Below are 26,403 nucleotides of genomic sequence, written 5' to 3'. Positions count from 1 at the left end.
ATCTCAGGGTCCTGGGATCGAGCCCCGCATCGGGCTCCCCGCTCACCGGGGAGTCTGCTTCTCCCTCTCCTTCTGTGTGCTTTCTCACTCTCTCTCTCTGTGTCAAATAAATAAAATCTTAAAAAAAAAAAAATTCCACCTAAGAAATGAGCACACCATTTTACCATTTCATTTTACCCTTCAAAGTTCCAAAGCAAATTTCTACAAGTCATCGGTATAGAAATCTCAAAGCCCTCATTTTTAGTTGACAAGTCTTTGATTTTTTTAAAAAAGTTTATTATAAAAATTCTTTTAATCTGTTACTAATTGAGAAATCAGCAACAGCAATTATATATTTTTAAAGGGAAATTACTATACTTACCAAAGCATTTTTTTAAACCCACTTCATAATCAGGTAGGTTACTAACACTTTGTAGTTTAGAACGCTAAAACCCATTCTGTACAATTAGAAACTTAGTTTAAATTCTGGAAACCATTCTAAACCCAAGCCATTTTGGCCACAAGCCCTTTCTGCTAACCACTAGAATTAGAGAATCTGTACACCTGGAAGATAGTTCCACATGTTGATTAGAAAACGGGCATTCTTTCGAAGTCAGTTCTGTTACCACAGGACCTGAAAACAGCTGCTTGGTATCTAGGTCACTTGGACCCTGGGTTAAAGCTACTGTACACCAGATATATTATTTGTTCAAAGAGGAAGGGCATTAAGTGAGAAAGCAAAAACACAGATAGATGTATTTCTTGTGAAAGCATAAAATAAAATGGAATGGAGACATGTAGAAAAACAGGGCTTTTTGCTTTGGTCCACCAACTCCACAAGCCACCAAAAATACTGTCAATTAGATCAGAGGAGAGATAAAAAGAAACTAGATTTTTTTTTTTTAACATAGAGTGTGTGTACGTATTTTCCTAAAGCATCTTAGATGAGAAAACTTCCTTATCAGTTCCAAATTCAACACAATACAAAGCAAAGGAACTTTTATTACTACATTCACACAAGTAATGATTAAGTGCCCTGAAGTTTACCCTGATAGCTGAAGATTACCATTAGTTTCCACAGAAGACCTAATCCTATTCAAAGGAGAAAAGGGTGTGGAAAACTCATTAAGTGCTTAGCACTGCCACTTCATTTCAAATGCCACTTTTGTCCTTGGGTGAACGTATGTAACACCAAACCGTGATCTAGCAATAGTTTACTATTTGGTTTAACTAGTAGCACTTAAAGAGCTTAATACAGGATAATACTTTAACAGCTTTTTTTATCTGAGACAAAGTTAACTCTAAAATAACATGACAAGCAATGTACAAAATCTGTCCATCATTTTTTTTTGTCCATCTAACATACATAGCAATATGATATTTATAACCAGAAACTGCACTGAGAAGTAGACACATTAGTTTGTCAAGCTCTACCTGAAAACATGATGTTTTATTAAAACAAAAACCAAAACACTTAAATCTCAAGTTCTATGGTTTTACAGTCCAGTCTTACTGAAGTTGCACAGATTTCCTTTCTTGCAGACAAGGTAATATGCAGGAAGAACCCTCGAAGAGCACGCTGGCTATCTGACAAATTGTACTATCTGGATTACAAATAAGTCTTGAAAATCTTCTGAAGAATGTCAAGGAGTTACCAGAGAGATTATATAGTGACCTTTTTATTTTTCTTTACCTAGAATTCTACAAATTCTAAAATTTATCAATTGATGTATATCTTTTAAATAAACAGCACCAGTCTTGCCCATTGATACAATTAAAATTTGACTTTCTCAGTTCTTAGTTCACAAGTTTATTATGAAAAACACTGCAGTGCTCTTGTGCAGTAACATCGTCTTATAGGAGGGGAAAAAAACAGTTCTGTTCAAAACAATTCACCAGGTTCTGACAATAACAAAGAACAACATGAGGCTGAGATTTGAGAAGGGAAATAAACTGAGTGCAGACAAATCATACAATTAAATTAAACGGTATCCCTGAAAATAAACAAAACGATTTCAAAACTCACAAGTAGAGGGGAGGCCTTGGTACTTATTTTTAAAAATGTTCATTAAGCTCCAATGATTGTTTGCTGCTATCCTTATCTACAGTCATGCTGAGTAAAGCTATAGCTAAATGGAAGTTAAATTGTATTCACGAGGTGTTAATGTTTACATCTTATTATCTGCAGTCTCTCAGAGAAAGCAAAAGTAACTACAAATAGCGCTATGCCAGAAACTGGTTTCTTGACCAACAATGTCGCTTCAGCATGCAATGAACTGGTTCATTCTAAAGTGGTCACGGCTGTTGATGACAAGAGGCTTTGTATTTTTATATGGCACATCTTTTGGTCCGTGTGAAAACAAGTTTTTTGAATGTTAACTATTCTCTGACACTTTGGAGTTACTGTTGCTCTTCCCATTTCCATTAGGTCAATATATGGTTCATGGCAATACTGTACAAGTTTAAAATTTCATTACAGAAAGTAGTCTGGAGTACGACGAGTAACATGTGGCTCGCCTCTGCGAGGTGCTGGGTCAAACTGCAAGCTGAAAAACAAAACATATTTGTTGTTTATACTGATGTATCAATGTACTGACAATCAAGAACATTATTCTTCCTATACAATTTCAGTTTGCCTTAAACAGAACAGAATCCTAATTGTAGCCTAATCATCCATTTAATAAGAGTCTTCTAGCTGCGTGTCTCCTCAAAGAGCCAAGGCAAACTTCAGAGAATTTTTTTTTTAAGACAATTTTTATACATCAGGATTCCTTCTAAGATTTTTTGAAAGAAGGGTTCTACTAAATAAATAAAACTTAAAGAGCCTAATGTACTTGTATTTGTAATCTCAACCTCAGGATATATTTTATTAACCCCACAATAAAAACATGTGTTTAAAAGTTAAAATCCTAGTAATTCACATTGGGGCCTATATAGGACAAGTTTCTATTGATGAGTTTCAACATATCCTAAGTCTGTTCAAAAGGAAACACAGGGGCACCTGGGTGGTTCAGTCGGTTAAGCATCTAACTCTTAGTTTCAGCTCAGGTCATCATCTCAGGGTCCTGAAACAGCCCCACACTGGGCTCTGTGCTCAGTGCAGAGTCTGTGTGAGACTCTCTCCCTCTCCCCCTCCCTGTACTCGCGTGCTCTCTCTCAAAATAAATCAAATCTAAAAAAAAAAAAGGGAACATAAAAATCAAATTGGAATCTGGATTTAGCATGAGCCCTTCAAAACTCTTAAACCTCCCATTCCAACTACACAGTGTAACTCAACTGTAATGGCAGCCAACTACTTAGGTGTAAATACTTACAAAGAATATTTTAGAGTATCATCAAGTTCCATGATCGCAGCTTGATTACCACAACGATAACAATAGTTTGGAGCACTGAAAATCGTTACTACATTCCGGTCATGGCACCAGTTATATCCCTACAAGGAAAAGAAAGGTGATAAAAACCTATTTTACTCCCTTATTTACACAACTAAATGTGACTCAAAAAGAAAAAAAGCCCCTTCCAAAAGGCTTAAAAGCTATAATGTTTTGTTTCTGGATATTTTAATAATTTTCTGTACTCTGTGCAACTTAAAAAAAATACATGAATTAATTTTTCCTGAATTACAAAACTAGATTATAAATAGAAAAGACACTAAAAAACAGCACCAATCACCAGAGAATAAAGTGCTTCTTCTACATCTGGCTTTCTGTGAATAGCAGTATCTCATCAGCTTCCCACCGCAGTGGCCCTAAACATGATCCAAGAATGAGTATATGGCCATTCCTTGTAGAGGCAGATAACATACTCCTCAAGACCAAACCATATTAATTCTCTTCAGTCAGAGGTGAAGGTCCCTGCCCAGGTACAAAGAAAATAGGCCTCTAGGATCTCCAGCCTCATTTTGTCAAAGTCCATGTGAATACATGAGTTACTTTTTAAGTATTGTACACAAATATTGTTCCCTGTCTTTAGCAAAGTCATACTTTTATAATAATCAGTTGTTATTAATATTAATGTAAACAGGACCCTAATTTTAAGTATGCTTATCAATGTCCCATTTCCCTTTTAGTTTCTTCTTTAAAATTATCTATAATCCTACCATCCAAAGGACCATTGAAACATTTTGGTATTTTACCTCAATCTCTTCTCCATACATACACATGTTAAACACATGAAATAAACAAAACTGAGATAAAAATGTATATATTGCCTCCTCCCCTGTTCCCTGCACCTTACTTTCCCAGGCTTAAATCCCAAGCACTATCCAGTCATTAAGAATTCTCTGAAAATATGTCAACTATGAAACTCATTATGAGATCAAAAGCTTGAGATTTTAATTCTAGTGTGCATCTACTGTAAAGGCTCAGGCTACAACAGCAAATTCATTGGAAGGGATACATGGAGTACCCTCATTAATATCATTAATTAGCACCCCACCACCACCAAAAAACCCCTCCCTAATATCTTCCTTCATTACATTTACTTAAAAAGCAAATCACATTTCAGAGAAGAGGACATACCTCCATCACCAGCTGGTGAGCTCTGGACACCAATGTGAGGCCATTGGCATGATTAAATGTTTCGGAAATGTCTTGCCCAAAGGTATAACCAGCTCCTCGAGGAGATATACCCCAACCACCACGATCATCTGGATCTGACCACAGCAAGTCACACATTGGACCCTAAAAAGCAAGGTAAGTTTTAAATTGCCTCTTACAAAAAATGATTTGAGTAATTCAGAGGGAACACCCTATGAAGTCACACTTTGAATAGTATTTGCTGAACAGTTTAAGGTTTTGCTTTAAAGTATCTCTGTCAAATAAACAAACTATTTCCCAACATTTTTAAGAGGCATATCCTACATGAATGAGCCCCAAGAGCAAAAAGCCCTATAGTATGCAAATTTCAACGTCAGACAGTATTGACAAGTAATTAAGGCAACAACCGAGATTCTAAGGCCCAGTCCCAAAGGTGCTGTGATCTTGACAGGTTTCTTACTATTAGCTTCTGAAGAAAGAGGTTGTTGACAAGAGTGTTCATACCACATGGGGTCATTTTTGAACATTAAAGGAGAGAACACACATAAGAAAGTTACAGCAAAATTTTTCCTCTCTAAAAGGTTTTCTGAAAAGATTTTATTACCAAATAAAAGTCAATAACTCATTAGGAAAAAAAAAAAAACGGCAATACCTCATGAGGAACTTCTTGTAGGCGATCAAGTGCTCTGATGTGATCCAGTGTATCTATGGATGGTGAGAGGCCACCATGTAGACAGAATATCTGGAAAGAATGGTTTATAATTATTATGTTAACATCACATAGAAGAAACTTTAAACATTCTGGACTAAGCTGCAGGCAGCAACCCATATCACTTGGTGTGACTAGTGTTTCTGTATTCTGCCAGAACCGGGCTTGTCTCTGCAGAGGCTTTCTTCCAGCCCACTCTAACCTAGTGAATATACTCCCTTTCTTCCAGATAAATCATTGCTACTGCACCCAGAAAACGTTTCTCTGACCTTAACCTCAGCACAGCCTATCCATTCTTCTCATAGAACTTTTTGCTCTATCTTCTGTGCACTCCTCTATGTGGACCAATAAATAGCTAATTACATCTCCAAGACTTGTCCAGAAACAACCTGAGAGGATGGATGGGCTACATCTTCCATCCCTGTGGTCCCAACATACAGTTCAGTGCTTGAAAGAAAGAAGGCATTTCAGAACTCTAGAAGGGATGTGTGGGTGGAAAAATGACTGGACCTAAACATTAAGAAAGCAGATTCATGAAAATAACCAGCAATGTAAGTTTTAGGAAGACCTACATACCTGCCCATCCACCAAGGCAGTGAGAGGAAGATAGTCAAAAAGATCTGTAAAATATTTCCAAACATTTGCATTTCCATATTTCCTTAAACATTCATCATAGAAACCATATACTTGTGTGATCTGTCTGCTCTCATGATTTCCTCGAAGAATGGTGATACGTTCACGGTAACGAACCTGAAACAACAAAACAGAAAACAATATGAATACCTGGCTTCCTCAAAAACCAAATGACCATTCAGCGAACTTTCTACAGGAAAATTCAGAGTTCCAATTTTGGTGGGGGGAAAAAAAAAAAAAATCCCATCCCCCCACATCGACAGACATCTGTCCACGGAGTTATCGGCAAACCCTATCTCAACTACAATCAAACTCCTGCTACTACCAATTTCACAAAGCATAATCATCAGCCACAGAACTCCGTGAAATTTTTTTCTACAGTTAGATGACTTTTGGTAAATTTATAGGTACGCAATAACCATCACAATTATTTTAAAACCTTTCCATCTTCAGTCCAAAAATATCCCCCCAAGCCGTCTCAACTCCTACTCCCAGCAACCACTGATTTGTCTTTTCTGTATTTCCTTAAATACTCATCATAGAAACTATATACTTGTGTGATCTCTCTGCTCTCATGATTTCCTGAGATCTTTTTGTAAAATTTCATATAAATGGAATAATACAAGATATAGTTTTTTGTGTGTTTGGCTTTATTCACTTAGCAGAATATTTTTGAGGCTCATCTGTGTATGTATCAGTGGATTCTTATTATTGTGCTTTTTATTGCTGCACAGTATCCCATTGTATGGCTATACCACATCTTTTTTCTTTATTCCCCAGGAGGAGGAACATCTGAATGGTTTACAGTTTTTGAGTATTATGAGAATGTTGCTATGATCATCTTGCCTGTAAGTTTTTTGTACAGACATACAATACACTTTCATTTCTCTTGAGTATATTCCTAGTCCAATATAATTGCTGGGTATTAGTATGGGTATAAGGTTCTAATCTCTCCATAAACTAACACTTGGTATTATCAGCCTTATTGATGATAGCCATTCTAATGGGTGTGACTCTGACTTTAATTTGTATTTCCCTGATGTTTAATGATTTTGCACATCTTTAGTATTTTGTCCATTTTTAATCTGTCTATAATTATTGAATTATAATAGGTTTTTATTATATGAACACAAATACTTTTTTCTTAGTGATATACTTTGAAGAACAAAAAATCTTAATTTTTTTAAAAAAGATTTTATTTATTTATTTGACAGAGACACAGCGAGAGAGGGAACACCAGCAGGGGGAGTGGGAGAGGGAGAAGCAGGCTTCCCGCTGAGCGGGTAGCCCGATGCGGGGCTCGATCCCAGGACCCTGGGACTATGACCTGAGCCAAAGGCAGATGCTTAACAACTGAGCCACCCAGGTGCCCCCAAAATTCTTAATTTTGATGAAGTCCAATATAACAATCTTTTTAATGGATTATGCTTTTCATATCGTATCTTAGAAATCATTGCCTAACCCAGAGTTACAAATATTTTCTCCTATGCTTTATTCTAGAAGTTTCATAGCTTTAGCTCTTACATTTAGGCCCCTGATTGATTTTGACCCATTTGTATGGTATGAGGTATCTAAGTCCATTTTTTTGTATATGGATATCCAACTGTCCTAGCACTACTTGCTTAAGTTTCCTTCTCCCAATGCCCCCGTACTAGTGTGCAAGGGCTGCCATAACAAAGTAGAACAAATGGGCAGCTCAAAGAACAAAAATTAATTTCCTCACAGTTCTCGAGGCTGGAAGTCCAGATCAAAGTGTGAGCCGGGTTAGCTTCTTCTGAAGGCCGGTCTACTTGGCTAATAAAAGGTCATCTTCTCCACGTTTCTTATCATCTTCCCTCTGTATCTGTGTCCTAATGTCTTCTTACAAGGACACCAGTCATATTGAATTAGGGCTCACCCATATGACCTTATTTTACCTCAATTACCTCTTAAAGGCCCTATCACCAAATACAGCCACATTCTGAGGTACCGGGGGTTAAGACTTCAATGTACGAACTGGGGGGGGGGGGTGTATGAGGCACAATTCAGCCCCAAAACCTTTAAATATAAATTCTTGAAGGCAGCATATTCATTCCTCTGCTAAGCACTGGGATTCATCCTGGGCTTTAAGTACAAATTAGCTTACAATGTTGTTTTCATAGTACCTAGAGAAACTTTCCATCACTTAATCCAACTGCTTTATTTTACAGATGCAGAGAACTTAGTATATCCTCCAAAAATGTTTTGTAGCATGTTACATGATTCAGATTATAGTAGCTTCATGAGCATATACATTATATATTGCCTAAAATCCAGCTCTTCCCAAAACCACATCTTACCACTTTTGCAGTATTAGAGGTTTCTGGCAGCCAGTTTTATCATTATGAACGTTCTTTAGTAAAATCTCCCCTAAAGGTAAAATCACACTTTCTTTCCAAGGAAAGGCAGAAGCCTGCCATTCCAAAAACTAGTGACCACTACGTGTGTCTCATTTTCAGATCTTTGTACAATTCCCACAGCTCCAATTGGTATAAGCAGCTTGCTTTATCATTCTTATTGTTCTAGATTGTCAAGTTTTAATGGCTGCCAACTATTCCACAGAGAGAAATCATAATTTAGATATTCACTTTTGTTGGATATCTAGATCAATTTGTTTTCTAGTATTAAACATAATGCTGAAATTAATGTTTTCACACAAAGCTCTTTTCCTCTTGAATTTCTTCTTCAGTAAAAGTCTAATTATAGGATTACTGTCTCAAAAGATGTGAACATCCTGACATTTAGTATCTTTAATTTCAAAAGCACCTAGGAAAGGTAGTTATACTACCTCCCCACAACCTAATTAACTGAAGAAATATTTTTATTTGACTGGCTTTCTAACATTTTTCAAATAACTTGAATGAGAATAACCTTTTTACTTTTATTCTATACCATCCCCTTATTCAGAATGAAGACAGACGTATGATTTATAAGTCCCAAACCTGGCATTCCTAAATATGGAACATTCAGAGAAAATCACAAATCACTGGGGAAGAAAAAGAACAAAACTGTCTCACCCAGTACAAAATACCCCCAAACAAAATTGAAATTACCTTGAGAGCTACAAGCAGAGTAACTGTTTCAACTGAATAATATCCTCTGTCAACATAATCTCCCATAAACAAGTAGTTTGTATCTGGTGATTTGCCACCAATTCTAAACAGTTCCATGAGATCATGAAATTGCCCATGTACATCTCCACAGACAGTGACTGGACATCGAACCTCCTGCACATTGGATTCTTTTGTCAGGATTTCTTTAGCCTACAGATGGAGATAAAATAAACCAATACATTTAGCATTAAACAACATTAACAAAAATAAACTTAATGCAGCTTAAAGAACAGACTTGGTGTAAGACGAAATTGTAGGCACTGATAATTCCATTAAAGAGGGCAAGATATGGCCAGATTCCATCTATTGGTTATCTCACTCCTGATACTTAGAAAAAGCATGTATCAAGATGCATAGTTCCATTCCTCTCATCACTATCAGTTTTTAGGCCTATCAGTTACCATCTAACTAAATGCTAAATAGTTTATTACTAGCAGCCATATAAGATTAATGAAAATGGAACAAGACATTCAGATACCTAGTTCCTTAGCTTTAAAGTTCTAATATGCTTTATGGATTCCAGGATATGAAGAAAGGTTTCTAATTCCCACTTAACTGTTTTTTTGGGGGGATGGGGGGAAACAATACATTAAAATTTCACCTGTATTTTTACACTCTTAATACTAAAAATACAAACTTTTGTTTTACAACTGTAACTATTCAATATACATGGTTTTTATAAGGTTGTTTGGCAGCATATGCATTCCCTCATGTAATCACAAATTCAAACATTACTTTTAAGGGCAGCATAACATTTCACTCACTCGAAACCCTATCAGTCATTCAACATACATTTACTGATCATTTACCTTACCCCAAAAACCAAAGTGCACTGGGGAAGACCATCATTCACTTGCTCAATCATCCGAGTGATACTATGTGCCAGGCCTCGTGCTAGCCATTGGGGGACCACAGCGTACAAGATCGGTCACAGGGGACAGGGGACCACAAACAAGTAACCAAGCAACAAAGTACAGGCTGTGTTAAGTGATGAAAGAAAGGGAAAAAATAAACGGTGGAGACCCATTTACGTAAGATATCACAACGAACAAGACTGCCCATAAAAGCACACAGTGCAGCATGAGCAGCAGACAATAAAATGATCAGGCCAAGTGCTAAGACATGCTAGAGTAGGCTGCAGTGTTCCAGGATCACAAACTAGGACAGCTAGGAAACCTGCCAGAGGTCCAAGGAATGGGTGAAAGTCAGTTACAGGAAGGGGATGGGAGTAGGAAATGGGAAGAGGTCCAATATAGGCAAGGTGCGATCATGTGCATAAATTCTCAGGAAGAGGAAAAGGTTTACATGGCTGAAGCATACCACTTAAGAGAAAAGGGCAGACTGGGGTAGGCGCAGGGTGACCCAACTATCCTGGTTTTAGTGCTCAAAGTCTGGCATCCCAAGAAATGCCTCAGTTGCGCTCAAGTAAACCATGATAGTTGGTCATCCCAGGTAGGAAATGAGGGGGAGAATAGGGCATGGACATGGACTGAAGAACAAGTCTAATCAAAGCAGTACTACTAGAACAAAGATCCACTGGTGGAAAACTTGAGTGAATTTAGGATTTCAGAGGTAGGGCCATACATGTGGATATCTGAGACAGAGCAGAGCTTAAAGACCACTAGTATTCAGTGACCGATTGGTCACTAGCCTCCCTCCAAAACATATCTCAAATCAATCTATTTTTATCTTTTTTGCCACTACCCTGGTCCAAGCCACCACTACCTCACCTGGATTACTGTGCTAGCCTCCATACTGAACTCCCTGCTTCCATTCTTCCTGACTCCAATCTATTTTCCACCCAACTGTCCCAAGTTAAGAGCTAAAAAAATGTTCACCAGGTTCCTTTAATTCACCACTGCATACACAGCACCTCGCTAGGGCAATGTCTGAGATGTAAAAGGCATTTAATATCTGTTTGCTTAATGAATCAAGAACTTATACTGGGATACTGGGGTAAGTCATCTTCAGGGAAAGCCATGGACATCTCTCAGGACAACATCAGAAGTACAGGCCTGGAAACTGGTACCAAGTTCTCTGGAGAATGAAGAAATAATAGGTAACAGTAGTAAGGAAAGGTGCCTGGGTATCCAGGTAGAGAAAAGAAGCCTGAAAAACAGGGAATTTTATCTTAGAGGAAGGCAGCATCCATCTATCTGGGAGGGCTATTAGAGAAAGTATAGGACTTCCTCAGGAAGAGTCAGATTGCAGTTAAGCCAAGAAGGTAAAAGAAATCTGTTCTGAAAATGGGTTAGAAGTATTTACTTCATACACTCAACATTTATTGAACATTTTCTTCTATGTGCAGCTAGCATTATGAAATGGTGTTCCAGAATGTACAGTGGGAGGCTGCATCAGGGAAGGCAACACACGAGAACATGGAGGTGAAATTGCCATAGCCAACTGTTGCTAATGAGCCACTGCTCATTAGATTTTAAGCAACAACCAAAGGTAACAAGGACTGGTTTTAAGGCAGTAGTATGCAATCTTAGCCACATATTAAAAATCATTTGAGCTCTTTAAAAAAAAAAAAAAAAATCTAGATGCTAAGGCTACTCCTCTCTCAAGCCAGAATCTTTGGTAGTGGGATCCAAGCATCAATAATTTTTTTTAGTCTCCCCTCCTTATTCCATACCAGTGCTTTCTTAGTGCAGTAAAGTTTAAGAACCATTTTTTTTTTTAAAGATTTTATTTATTTGAGAGAGTGGGCGCAAGCACAAGCGGGGGTGGGGGGGCAGAGGGAAAGGGAGAAGACTCCCTGTTGGGCAGGGAGCCCACTGTGGGGCTCCATCCCAGGACCCCGAGATCACCACCTGAGCTGAAGGCAAATGCCCAATTGACTGAGCCACCCAGGCACCCCTAAGCACCATTATTTTCAAGTCTCCAAACATTTGGGGAGCCTAGTTCAAGACACCGATCATTGACATCCAAAAATTAATCATTAATTTGTTCTATTTTTAAGTTTAGAAAAAATTTCCGCTGTGTCTCAAAAAGTGATAGTTCTTCAGAAACACATATAATCCATCTCGCTAGGGTAATTCCAACCTCCCATGATTTATTATTACTAAAAAGCAGAATTTCACTAGGCATATTCCTTAAGACTGTTTGGCATTAACACCATGTCCAGTGTTTTTAGCACCTGGCCCATAGTAATGAAAACAGCCATGAATGAAATGATAGGTCCCACTTCAAAGAAATTTGCAAGTTACTCAGAAGTTTTAAAAGGACAATGACAAGAAAACATGGTCACAACCCTATAAATCTTGCAATTCTATGAGAAGTTAAATTCCAAAATACATCTCTTGACACTTGCTTACAGGTAAGGCTATTCTCTATATGAATGATAAAAAGCTGCCATTCACAACTGCCCGAATTTCCTTATTACTATCTACTCAAAATTTCTATTCAAATCACAAAAGGACAATTAAACCTAAATGCTAGCTGTTCCTTTTATTTCAATTTTGACATATCACAATGATAAACACTGTATCTTTAACTTATTTATTCAGGTTTTTTTTTTTAAGTAGGCTCCACTCCCAATGTGGAGCCCAACACGGGGCTTGAACTCACAACCCTGAGATCAAGATCTGAGCTGAGATCAAGAGTCAGATGCTCCACCTACAGAGCCTAGCAGCTAGGCACCCCGATCTTTAATTTTACTTTTAAAACTGTGCAAGTTATAGTGACACATCCCTTGAAAAAAAAAATTTAGCAGCAGATAAAACCAAATGTCCCTTTTGACCACGCTCTACAATCCCACTCCTCTTGGGAAAAGTAACCACCAAGAGTATTCTGATGTACATCCTTTTGAAAGCCTGTTGACAAGTTTTACATACATATTATATGCCTACAAAAACATAATCATTTTCTTTTGCACTTTAAAACTAGGATATTATTCAGCAGCCTGCTTTTCTCACCAACAATCCATATTGGAGATCACAATGCATACATATAGGCTTGGTTAATTTCTCACACTGGAGGTAGAGTATTCCCTGAGAGATTATTATAATACAGTGAGGGGGAGGACAAAAAGGTAAAAACGCTGCAATGTATATCCTAGCATTTGCTCCCTGGTATACACCTGGTATACACATACAGACACTTCCTGAAAGAAGATACCATGAAGTTGACATATTAGCAGATCGAACAGTTAGCTTCTTTTTATGTTGAACATTATAAAATTGTCCTCCAAAAAAGAAAGGACACTGTATTTATAAAGTAAACCAAAGTAACTTCTACGTCTGAGAAAGCCAAAGCTCTTTTCTTCTCTTCCTACCAAATTTCAGACCAGAACAATTACAATTAAATTCGGGAGAAAACAGTATTTATTACATATCAGATGCCATCAAACCAATTATTAAGTATATTTTAACAACAAAAACTCAAGCTTACAAAGAATTTAAGTATACCTTTTTTTCTGGTCTCAACTCAGCTTTCAGAGGATTACTACACCAAAATACACTATCCCAGAACACCAGAACAATAATGGTTGCACATCTCCTCATTGAAGATTATTTTACAGTCAAGAAAAACTAATCACAGAAAAAGAAATGTCCGAGAAGCTGTGCTATCACGAGGAGTCAGGCCTTTCAAGTCTCAGAAGCACCTAACAGAACCCCTCTATGGGTCACCTAATGGGACCTCTAATGAGTCATCTTTACACTTGATCTTAGCCAAAAGACTGAGAAGCAATCTAATGAGTCACCTTTAGAACCTGCAGGCCTTCACCAACCATCAGTTTCTAAGATAGACATACTTCAACTTTCTAGTTTAATATTCAAGGTAAATGGCAGAACCAGATTTTCAAAGCAACTTAATTAACATTAGAGAGGTTTATACTTCTAATAACTACCTTTTCACTTTCTGGTATTCTGATTCCTCTAATTTAAAGCCTCATGTCACCTGAATTATGCAAAGAAGCAAAAGCAAAAGATACACACCCCAAACTTTTGCTTCCCCTAAAACATTTTTTGAGGGCCTCAAAAAATCTCCACTAATAAACATTTGGGAAAAAAATAATTAAAAATCAAGTTTTTAAAAATAGTGTAATCAGCATCATATTTACTTTTTCTTTATTTATCGATTCTTCAGTAGGAACCCTACTGAAATTCAAATGGCATAAACTGAGATCAGTGAATTCAAGGAAAAAAGATCTAATAAATATAAGTCTTCATAGAACAAGGCTGAAACTGAAAAAAGCTAGTCCAATAATAAGAGCTTAACTAAAAGTTAAATTTTTCTACAGTCCTAAAATTCAAACAATTTGGAGATTCACTTGAAGAAAAGAAACCTTTAGGAACGGTAATTTATTATTAATGTCCTCTCTGCCTTCTGAGTTCAGATTCAGAAATCTTAAAATTTTATTTTCAACTAACATCAGGTTTCTTGGGTAGGGGCCATCCCTAACCACCATAATAATATGAAATTACAAAAAAGCAAATTTAAATTAGACTCCTAAAACCATCCACGTCAAGATCTTTCAAGGAAGACAAGTAAAAGAGAAAAAAACAGGAACCAACAAAAGATTCACAAACCATTTATATATTAATTTCCTTAAGGACACACAATAGCAGTATAACTTCTCCTTAACGTGTACCGTAGAAAAAGAAATGCATTTTTATATTCAAGTCACACAACATATTCATGCATTTTCATCATTAAACCAAGCAAACATTTGGGGCGCCTGGGTGGCTCAGTTGGTTAAGCGACTGCCTTCGGCTCAGGTCATGATCCTGGAGTCCCGGGATCGAGTCCCGCATTGGGCTCCCTGCTCAGCTCGGAGTCTGCTTCTCCCTCTGGCCCTCCTCCCTCTCATGCTCTCTCTCTCTCATTCTCTCTCTCGCAAATAAATAAAATCTTAAAAAAAAATAAATAAATAAATAAATAAATAAATAAACCAAGCAAACATTTTAAAATGGAAAATGATTACAATTATGTAAAAGTTCTTTGTATGAGAACACTGGAGAACATAAAATGTTGATAGATTATGGCTGTCTTAAACCTACCACACCAACAAAAACTACTCTCATTTCTTTGTATTCCCTTCCAGCTTTTACCCACATACTGACCTCGTGCTTAAAACTGGTAAACGTCTCAATTTCTGTCCTAAAGTTCATATTCATGGGGGTGCCTGGGTGGCACAGTCAGTTAAGCATCTGCCTTGGGCTCAGGTTGTGATCCCAGGGTCCTGGGATCAAGCCCCACATCGGGCTCTCTGATCAGAGGGAACCCTCACCCTCTGCCCCTCCCCCTCATTTGCTGCATGCTCTCTCTCTCAAATTCTTTAGAGTTCATATTCATAAATCCAATGCCTTATAGCATTATAGTGATCATTTTAAACTGCTCTATAGTATCTTCCCAAATTTATACATGTACTGTTTATTTGACTTACTTCCCTTCAGGAGATTTTTCAATTGTGGGACTAGAGAGCAAAATACGTGAACGTTTTTTGGTTACATACGTAGTCTATAAAGCTCAGTTATTCCCAACTTATATACACATTAATAAATGTTAGAATGCACCCATTCTCATCTATTTCAAATATAAAATGCTACTTTCTGATTTAACTGGTACTTTTCATTTTGGAGTTCAAATTTTTTATTCCATGTTTATTTACTATCAGTTATTTCTCCTCTTACACAGATTGTTCACACAAATTCTTTGAGTTATCTATCGATACAAGGCTAAATGATGCTCTCAGATATTTTTCTATTAAAAATCTGATTATTAATTCAAATGTTCACTGGAAACTCTATTTCACATAAATTAAACATTTCATACTTTAATCACAATTGAGTATATCTTCTACCAATATAGCCATAAAGACATAAGAGAAGCAAACCTAAAAAAATGCAATAATTAATTTTTGAATTTTACTTTCCAGTTTCAGAATTATAAACATTTGAAAACATTTTTTTTTTTAAAGATTTTATTTATTTGACACAGAGAGACATAGCGAGAGAGGGAACACAAGCAGGGGGAGCAAGAGAAGAAGCAGGCTTCCCGCGGAGCAGGTAGCCCAATGCAGGGCCCGATCCCAGGACGCTGGGATCATGATCTGAGCCTGAGCCGAAGGCAGACGCTTAATGACTGAGCCACCCAGGCGCCCCTTGAAAATATTTTTTTTTTTTTTTTTTAAAGATTTTATTTATTTATTTGACAGAGAGAGAGCACAAGCAGGGGGAGCAGCAGAGGGAGAGGGAGAAGCAGGCTTCCCGCCGAGCAGGGAGCCCGATGCGGGGCTCGATCCCAGGACCCTGGGACCATGACCTGAGCCGAAGGCAGACGCTTAACCGACTGAGCCACCCAGGCGCCCCCCCTTGAAAATATTTTTAAAAAGCAAGTTCACGGGGCACCTGGGTGGCTCAGTCAGTGAAGCATCCAACTCTTGCTTTCAGCATCAGGCTCAGCGGGGAGTCTACTTGAGACTGTCTCTCTCTCGCTCTCTAAAATAAATACATAAATCTTTAAAAAAGGGCAAATAAGCAAGCAATAATAAATTTTTCCAATACCATAAGAGAATTTCATTTTGCTTCATATTGCTTTTATGAAAGATAAAAGGTAGGTTTTCTTGATTTTCATAATTGGGCAAAAAAATTAAGGTTCATGACAAACTAGTATATATGGCTAGATTTTTACTTTCGTCTGATACATAATGTAGACATACTACTAGCCCTGGAAGCAAATAAATCTTGAGTTATTCATCTTCAACTGTCAAACCTTTCTTCATATTACTTGTCTTTCATTAATTACACTGAACAGATGCCCCAAACGTTTTATGAAACATTTTGGTCTTCTGTATCATTATACTGTATGTATACCATCTGTGTGATTATACTATGAAAGTACTATAATCCTCCATGTAATGTTCTACGAACTAGTAGTTACTCTTTGGTTTTAAGGTTAGGATCTAACCAAAAGAAAAAGGTCAGGTATGAGGGATAATTCTAAAATTGTATTAAAGGAAAATACTTAAGGGACACCTGGGTGGCTCATTCAGTTAAGCGTCTGCCTTCGGCTCAGGTTATGATCCCAGGGTCCTGGGATGGAGTACCTCATCAGGCCGTCTGCTCAGTGGGGAGCCTGCTTCTCCCTCTGCCTGCAGCTCCCCCTGCTTGTGTGTGATCATGCTCTCTCTCTCTCTGACAAATAAAATCTTTAAAAAAAATTACTTAAGTTGATGTTTTTCCACCTCTGTCAAATACACATGTGCAGGAATTAAAAATTCCCAATAATTCCTGCATAGGGGAAAAATATATATGATCTAAACAGAGAAATGTTGGTATATATGTAGTTGTTTAAAAATTCTCACCACAACAACCCATCATGAATCCATCAACCACTCTGGATGTCTTTTTCCTCCCTTATCTGTACCAGGTGACGGCCTAAATGGTTTTTAAGGTTCCTTCCATCACTGAAATTTTACCAAAGCAATTCTTAAGCCTTTTCACTAAGTCACAGGCACCCAACAGGTAGTGGGCACTACTGCCAGTTTACAAACAATGGGTGGCAGACTAATGAAATGCACTTGATCACCACTAGCACAAATACTTTAAAACCTTCCCCATCTATAGAGTTTACTACAAGTTCAACCTCCTGGCTAATGTGAAACCCTACTATTAGAGCAAAAAACTAGCAAATCCCTAAAACAATGCTACTTAGACAAAGCTAAACAGTGAAAATGAGTAATGCACATAATAGGAGTTTAATAAATTTTGACTGATTTCCAGAACACTGTCACACCGTTAATAGCATCACTGACACTCCACAGTCTTTGTGAACTACACTTTGTATATAACTCTAGCTAGGTAAATGAACTGTCTTCCCAGGAGCACTCTGGAAAAAGGTTTTCAATCTTCTTGCAGCCCCCTCAACATCAGCCATACTCCCATCTGGAGTAGAAACTGAATGACTGAAGCAGAGGTGAGGGCATGGAGTACCAGAGTGACTGGCCGACTGGTCACACACAGTTTAGAAAATACCCAGATTCATATTACGCTGAGCGAAATAAGTCAAAAAGAAAAAGACATGTATCATATGACCTCACTGATACGAGGAATTCTTAATCTCAGGAAACAAACTGAGGGTTGCTGGAGTGGGGGGTGGGGTGGGAGGGATGGGGTGACTGGGTGATGGACATTGGGGAGGGTATGTGCGCTGGTAAGCGCTGTGAACTGTGCAAGACTCAGATCATACCTCTGAAACAAATAATGCAATATATGTTAAGGAAAAAAAAAAAGAAGATAGCAGGAGGGGAAGAATGAAGGGGGGAAATCGGAGGGGGAGACGAACCATGAGAGACAATGGACTCTGAAAAACAAACTGAGGGTTCTAGAGGGGAGGGGGGTGGGAGGATGGGTTAGCCTGGTGATGGGTATTAAAGAGGGCACGTCTGCATGGAGCACTGGGTGTTATGCACAAACAATGAATCATGAAACACTACATTTAAAACTAATGATGTAATGTATAGTGATTAACATAACAATAAAAAATTTAAAAGAAAATACCCAGATTCAGATATACACACCTCTGTCACTGCCTTGTTCACCCATCCTAAACCACACTACCAATATATAAGTAGGCAACAGCAACTCTGTATTGTTAAGAAATTAAGCAGTTTTTTTTTTTTTTAAGATTTTATTTATTTATTTGACAGAGAGAGCAGGAGAGCACAAGCTGGGGGAACAGTAGGAGGATGAGGGAGAAGCAGGCTCCCCGCCAAGCAGGGAGCCCGATGCGGGGCTCGATCCCACAACACCTGGACCATGACCCAAGCCAAAGGCGAACGCCCAACCATCTGAGCCACCCAGGCGCCCCAAGAAATAAAGCAGTTAATCCCAGATTGCTCTTTACAATTTTTTTCAGAATCCATCCCCAACCATTTACTGGCAGCCAGACCTCTATTTCAACAACTTCTACCACTTCTGCACCAGAAGCTGAAAGAAAAGCTATTTAAAAGAGCAAAAAAACAAAATCTTCTCCCTTCATAGTTCTAGTCCAATTCCTATCTCACTTGTGTGGGAAAGCGCCGTTTGAAGGTTTATGAGAAATGAGTACAGAAAAAAAAAAAAAAAAGAAATGAGAGATGTGTCAAAAAAGTAAAAAAAAAAAAAAGGGGGGGTTCTGCCACACCAAACTTTCCCTCTCTTCTGAGCACCTTCAAAAAAGACCCTTCCCTACCGTTACCTCAACGCAAACCTAGTATCTCCTGGTTTTCCTAGCTTACCTCCTCCAACCTAACAAAGCCACAGATAACTGACAAATGACTTAGAAGGCTACCAGCAATATCCTCTGCCATTAAAGAGGGCGTGGGAGAGAAACACCTGACAAGTGATACAAATGTTACCCATACACTCCTCCAGTGTCCCTCATGCTTTCTACAGCATGAGTTTCACCTGCCAATATTTACAGGCAGAACTCTTGACTTTGACAGAGAAAACAAAAGGAAAGTTGGGGGACCTGTGTTTCGGAACAGTACGACTGTTCACCTTTTCGACGCTTCCTCATTAAGTCAACCCAAAACCAAGGGCACTACTGCTTCATGACTAGATCATGAAACACACACAGGCACATATAGGTCTGACTGTGGAAGCCATGATAAAAAGGCATTTTACAAACTGTACTGAACAATATAAATGTTAGTTATGCTTTCCTGGAATACTTTAAAGTTCAGTTTCTAGACCATGATTTGCACTAAGGATACACAGAAAATGAACTGGCATTTTCTTCTCACTAATATTATTTGAGGGGCAAATGCTGCCAGCCACATTCAAAATTGAAGAATAATTACGGTTTCCTCCTCCAGGACAAAGTAAGACAACAGTGCGTGACATGAATGGGAAGCTTTCAAGCAATGAGAATAATAATAATGCTTTATTTTACAGAGCTGTTGATTCTACAATTCGGCTTGCCCCCAATTCACCTCCATTTTTCATTATTAACACCACCTAAAAAGAGAGGAGAGGCTGTAAAGCAACACTAGAACACTGGGCTGAGAATCTGTAAGCCTGCACAATCTCACTTTAGCCCCTGAAGTCAAGTCACTTTACCTTCCTGTGCCTCTGGTTTCCATCTATAACGGAGGATAATAACTGTCTCATAAACTTGTTAAAAGAACTGTGTATGTGAAAATATGATGCAAACATTCTGCATCATGCTTTCCCCATTTGTTCTCAATATTCAAATTACTTTTATGAAAATGAGCCAAACAACCTTTTAAATGTTTGGGTTTTTTTGTTTGTTTGTTTGTTTAAGATTTATCCATTCCAGAGAGAGGGAGGGAGGGGGAGAGAGCACATGAGCAGGAGGGAGAAAGAATCTCAAGCAGACTCCAGGCTGAGTGCGGAGCTCAATGTGGGGCTTGATCTCACGACCCTGAGTTCAAGACCTGAGCCAAAAACAAGAGTCCAAATGTGCCACCCAGGTGCTCCCAAACAATCCTTTAAATTAAGCACACATAGAGACTCACAAAAATTTATTACCCACTTCATATAGAAATTTAAGCTTAGTATAATAATAATAATAAATGCTTAGTCAAGCATTTTGCAGCTCATCCAGTGAGAAGGAGGGTTTGCTTTTTCCCATACTCATGTACAAATGTGAGGCCTTAATGACTGCATTTTATTTATAGTGTTTGCAGAGCAATGGAAAAGAGCATACCTAGGTAAAGAACTCCTTTGGGGAAAGAAAAAAAAACTGGCTATCAAACAACATTCTCCACAAGTTTGGAAAGACCTGAAAGGACAAAGCCAAAAATCATACCTAAATTAAACCACTGGTGAAGTCACATAATAAAAGACTGTTTACTGTATTGATACTATTTACTTCATCCAATCTGTAAATGGAAACATACCATCCAGTTATACAAATGTAGTAATGTTACTGACTATAGAACTGTACCTGACACAAAACTGCATTCACTCACCACAATTTTTCAACAATTAACTAAAATTATGATCCCCCAAATGACAAAGTATACTCCACACACAATCATCTTGGCTTTGATATAAACCTTAATCACACCTTGAAGGGAAAAAAGCTTAACTAGTCAATTGCATAAAAACCATATTCACCTTTGTCTATAAATACACACCTGAATTCTCTGCATTTTGAACACCTACCACTGTTAATTGCTAATGGGAGACCATAATAATGGTCTCTGAATTTTTTAATCACCATGACCTCTCATGGTATACTTCTATCTTTACCATTTAAATATTTCATTCAGATCAGGCACCTTCAGGCAGATAAAAGGAGAGCTTTTGTATTACTTTTCCTTCTTAAAATTAAAGAAATGATCAACTACTACCAAGGACCTATCTCCAACAAGTATCTTTTCTTTAAAAGAAAAATTATACAAATGAAAAATGGTTCCCTCAAGATTTTCAAAATATGTAGCTTTCACTAGATGTGCTACTGGCTATTCAATTAAGAGTGAAAAGAGAATTTTTGTTTTAGTTTCCTAGTACAAAAAATCATTTCAAGTCATGCATCCTAACTCATTTCACATACCTAAAAAGCTGCCTTAAAACTTAGTTTACAAAGTTAATGTAGTTCCAAAAGTTCAAAAACTTTCAAGTTAAAAAGAGTATGAAGACTGCATAATATTCTCCCTCAAATGATCCATTTCTTGGAAACCTAACTTCAAATATTATTTCCACCTTTGTGGCTCTAAGAACAAAAATCTGGACACACTGGATAAGCAATGGAGAGCTAAGTATAAATTGTTTAATCTCCCTACATCTTAGTTTTACAAAGATGGGGAAAGCAATCACATTTACCACATTCATCAATCTTGACACACCCAATCTAAGCACCCAGTATTATCTCCTGCAGTCTCCCAACACAAACCCTCTACTTCCCTGGTTCATCTACTACTTACTTCCAACTAGATTCAGGCTCCTTGAGACTAAATGTGATTATACTTCACTGCTTTTCCTTTCTCTCATAAAAGTAACCAATCGCAGACAGTCAGTAGGTGTTCGATATTTAAACAAAATATACTAATTTAAATTGGATTATATAATCTCAGATTAGAAGGGACTCTGGAACATCTATTTTAACTCTTTAGTTTAAATAGCAAAATGTGGACTAAGTGTCCCAAGATCAGTCACAATTACTCTGCAGCAGAAAGAGGAATAGTGTCCAGGTCTAACTTTTAAGTCCAGTGGTCTTCCAATTACATCATTATCTCTCTTCCAATGTTTTCTACACAAATGACTAGTCATCTAACCAAATGCTGACTCAAAGTCTACATAAGGTATTGATCCCTAAAAGTCATTAAAATCATCACTTCCAGCACCTAGAAATTAATACTTGACAATATACGTTAAGTTTTAAAAGCCTCTTTCTAAACCCTTAATACAAACACCATCCTTATTTGATGAGAGTAAAGAAGGAACAAAAGACTCAATACATTGCTAACATTAAAATTCAGCTCCAATAGATAATTTACCACCTCATCAACTAGTAGGAGAGTTGTTCAGGCTAAGGATAAATAAATCTGAATTTGACTCATTTAAATTGCAATTATTCACAGCACAGTTTCTGAAAAAGCCTGCTTTAGGAACATATACACCAAACTCATGAACCCAATTTTCCCAACAAACCGCAAAGGAGTCAGCATAATTGCTCTCTAATAACTCTCCTCACTAACACAAAATGCAAATACGGTATTCCACAATTCTGCACTACAATGAAATACTGCCAAGTTAATTTTGACAAGAGAAGTTAAACTATTTACAGTGGAGATAAGCATTTTCTATATATCAGAAAACTGAGTCATAAGACTTTCAAAAATACAACACAGCCAATAGCTAAATAGGCTGTTTCCCCAACCCCTAGGTAAAAACAAAACGGAATTAGGTAATTTAAAATGGACTTACTAAAGGAACTATAGCATTCCATTTTCAACATCTGTAAACACTAAGCACAATGTCTGGGACATAGTACAAGCTCAATAAACAGCTATTGTTATTATCTTGCTACTTAGAGCCTCAAAAATACAAACAAGTAACTTTCCCAACAAAGAGCCAGTATACAAAATTTGCTGCTCGCCGTTTACGTTGTTCATTTTAAAAATAGATGGCAAAATGCCAAGTACGTTCGGCTCGCAGAAGGGTTTCACAGTACCCAATTTGAGTCAGCATATAAATCACAGATTAAACTGACACTTGATTTCCAATCCCAAAGCTCCTTACGTAGTATGACTCACCAAATTCTCCATTTCTTCCAACTATGAAACCTAAGTTGTACTCCTCCCTGCACCTACCACCGTGACCTTCGTGGAAATTAGGTTAGAGATATATTTTTAAATTCTTATAACACACATTTTTAAGTCGGTCTCTGGAAAGGACTGCTCGGTGAGTTTAACATAAACCACCAGGGATGGTACTAAAGGTGAGCGACCTTTACACAGGTCTTGGGATCCGGCCTACGAGCTCGCTTTTGGGGGAATCCTCTGGACAGCTTTGGACCGAAGAATGAGGCCTGAGTACAAGTAAAAAGCCTCTGACCCACCTCACAGTAGAGTCACAGTCCCGCATCCCAGGCCGTAGAACCCAAGTCCTCTCACATGCACCTCAAAACCGTCCCCGACCCTGACATACAGGGTCTCTGCTCCCCCAGCCATCTCGCCCGGCACCAAAGCCGGGAGGCTCGGGAGCCCCGGAGTCGGGTGAACGGCGCCATTTTAGGCGGCGGTGGCGGCGACAACCAATCCCTGCGCTGGAGGCAGGGGGCGCCGGGTCGCCCGGGAGCCGCCGCCGGACCGCGCCGGGCGCCGGTCTGGGAGGCTCGGGGTCCCGGGCCGGCTGCCTCCGCCATGTTGCACCCTCCCCACTGCCGCCTCCTTCCCGAGGGGCTCGGCCCGCGGCGCCTCCCACAGCTGGAGAGAAGCTCACCTTTTCGCAGAGGCTCTTGACCTGGGACTCGGACAGCTGCTTGCACTCGTTCAGCTGCTCGATCCATTGGTCCAGCTCCTTGGTGAACACCTTCTCGTCCATGATGCCACTCGCCCGAACCGGCTGCCGCTCCGCGCTACTCCCGCGCCGCCGCCCGCACACGGGCCACACCGCACACGCCGCCGCCGGTTCCCGGGGTACCTGTGTGGCTGCTGGCGGCTGCTCGGCGCTAGCGCGAACCCGCGAACTCTCCCTGCACTACCCGGCCACCGGCCGCAGCCCTGCTCCGCTCGATCTAGTCCCGGAGCTCGGCTCTCTGTAATGGCGGCCGCCGGCGTGGTGACATCACGCCCGGCGTCAGGAGGCGGCGGGGTAGAAGGGCCGGGACAAGAGCTGCGCAACTGCAGAGCCAACCCTGGTCCGCCGCCAGTGCCGACTAGGGGGGCGGGAACCAGGGGCCAAGGCGCAGGCGCAACGTAGCCGGCTGGTAACTGAGGCACCTTCGCTTTTAGGGCGTGGTCGTCCAGAAGGGAGGGGTTCGGGGGCGGGGGGAAGGGAAGACCGAGTCACCGCAAGTGCGGCGCCTCCGGCAGAGAACCGAGCTAATTCCAGAGCACAACGTCCTGCGCGGCGCGGGCGCCGGTGTGGCGCAGACGCAGTCCCGGGGTTGGAGGGTGTGGGCGGAGAACCTAGCTGCCGGAGACTTTTTCCCTAAGGTGAGCCGGCTCTGCGCTTCACCCCGCGTTTGCGTCCAGGTCACAGAAACTAGAGTTGTGACCTCGTGGTGCGCTGGAATTGTATGGGATACCCAAATCTTTGGGGGCAGGAACGGGCGCCGAGTGGTAGCCTGGTTGGAATGACCACCTCCGCCTCTGGGCGCGGCAGGCACCTTGTAATTAGGTCACTCGTGGGCGGAGGAGGGTGTGTCTGCCCTGGGAGTGCCGCGCGGTGCACCTGACTCCCCCCCCCCCCCCCCGCACACACCTGTCCTCGGGCCTAAGGTGTCCTGTTGGGCGCGATGCCTGCGGCCGAGGCTTGGGCTTCTCTCGGAGCCTCGGACCGCGCGCCTGGCTTCCACACGCCCCACGCAGCCTCGCCCGTTGTTGCCTTCCCACCCAGGTGTGCGCCTTCTTACCCCTCGGGTTCCTTGTGGGAATGAGAACAACACCCCCCCAACCCTTATTCTCTCTGGCCTACTTTCTAGAGGGACGACGACCTGAGGGTGTCAGAAGCGGCTACAACCCGCGTTTTAAAGAAAGCTCAGATACCTTGGGATCAGATCTCGGTCTGGCTATGAATCTCTTTGGGGTTTGTGAAGTGTTTTCACATCCCCATGTCCCTGCATTCACAGAAGTATTTGTTTCTGTAAAGCGCCAATTATATGCTCGATCCCACGCTTGGGAGAAAGAAGGGTCAGCCTTCCCAGACTGAAAATGACAATTCTGCTTTCCGTTCTACCTCCCAGCAGCGTGCCCAGAGCAAAGTGTCTCAGAACTACCTCCCCAAAGGCTTGTAACATAATTTACCAGACTTGAAAAAAAAAAAAGTTATTTTAGCCCAAATTCTGACCATGTTTTGCAGTTATCATCCCCAGATAATAGAGGAGTAAGAGTTAAGATCATGTAGAATGTATGAGGAAAAAATCATCGCTTAGTGCTCATGATTATAAAGCCATGCTTAGTGCTGTCATCTTAGGTCTTACTCTTCACTGTTGCCCTGTACTGTGTGAGAACTGGTCCTGTCTCATAGGGCAAGAAGCAGAGGAGCACTCAGAAAAGAGAAGGGACTTCCAAGGTAGTGATCAGGGTTTGAAACTTTATAGTCCCACGTGCAGGGTCTCAGGCACACTCACACAACTGACCTCCAAGGATTGAAATATGGAATAGGGTCAATATGATTTCCCTTTGCCTGAGTTATCCTATTTAGAAAGGTGGGGGTGAGATTAGTTTGGTTCATTAAAAAGTATTGGGCACCCTAAGGGCTGCATTCATTCATGTTTCAGAGGTCCTGAATGGGTGCAAATGTGTCCTGAGGACATCAAAATTTTAAGCATCTGCAGCAGCATTTTACAAAGTAGTTTCCATGGACCATAATTCCAATGAGAAACAAATTCCTTTCAAAAGGAAATTTAGAAAATGCTATATTGTCAGAAGTCATGTGGTTAAAAAAACAAAGCAAACAAAATAAAAACCTCATGGGTTTTATCTACCCTAAAAAAAAGTATTGAGCACCTACTATGTGTTAAGATTATAAATGAGTGGGTTTTTCCAAAGTGATGTGAGCTCCTAGTTGGTAGCCCTAATGTAGGTATTATTTATTTTCTCTGGATGCAGATTACTTGGCTCACCACCACAAAATGGAGAGAAGATATAATTATATATACTTAAAACACCCTGCCAAATAATTAGATGCCATGACTTAACTTCTTAAGGAATGAATTCTAGGAAGCTCTTATTAGCATTCAAGCTGTGAAGTAAAGCATATGTGATTACAAACAATACAGAACTAAATCA

At 39.6% G+C, this 26,403-nt stretch overlaps 1 protein-coding gene across 1 annotated transcript; it reads right to left on the bottom strand.

The window, feature by feature from the left end:
- Positions 1–961: 961 nt before the first annotated feature.
- On the bottom strand, positions 962–24,271 carry PPP2CA (protein phosphatase 2 catalytic subunit alpha). Its single transcript, XM_032425257.1, has 7 exons — positions 23,891–24,271; positions 8,931–9,140; positions 5,803–5,976; positions 5,170–5,259; positions 4,500–4,661; positions 3,294–3,412; positions 962–2,525 (listed from the first exon to the last, which is right to left on the bottom strand). Exons 1-7 carry the CDS (start codon positions 23,990–23,992, stop codon positions 2,453–2,455), a joined length of 930 nt encoding a protein of 309 aa, XP_032281148.1. The 5' UTR covers positions 23,993–24,271; the 3' UTR covers positions 962–2,452.
- Between the last annotated feature and the right edge of the window lie 2,132 nt (positions 24,272–26,403).

This window comes from Phoca vitulina, unplaced genomic scaffold (assembly GCF_004348235.1).
Source record: "Phoca vitulina isolate PV1807 unplaced genomic scaffold, GSC_HSeal_1.0 scaffold32, whole genome shotgun sequence".
Taxonomy (NCBI): domain Eukaryota; kingdom Metazoa; phylum Chordata; class Mammalia; order Carnivora; family Phocidae; genus Phoca; species Phoca vitulina.
This window is presented reverse-complemented; position numbering and strand designations above follow the sequence as displayed.

Excerpts from the sequence above, each read along its gene's own strand:
- PPP2CA (XM_032425257.1), bottom strand. The coding sequence starts at position 23,992 with ATGGACGAGAAGGTGTTCACCAAGGAGCTGGACCAATGGATCGAGCAG. Across the intron at positions 5,260-5,802 it reads CTGCCTTGGTGGATGGGCAG|ATATTCTGTCTACATGGTGG; the intron begins GTATGTAGGTCT and ends CATTCTTTCCAG. Across the intron at positions 2,526-3,293 it reads GATACTCTAAAATATTCTTT|CTTGCAGTTTGACCCAGCAC; the intron begins GTAAGTATTTAC and ends TTTGTTTTTCAG.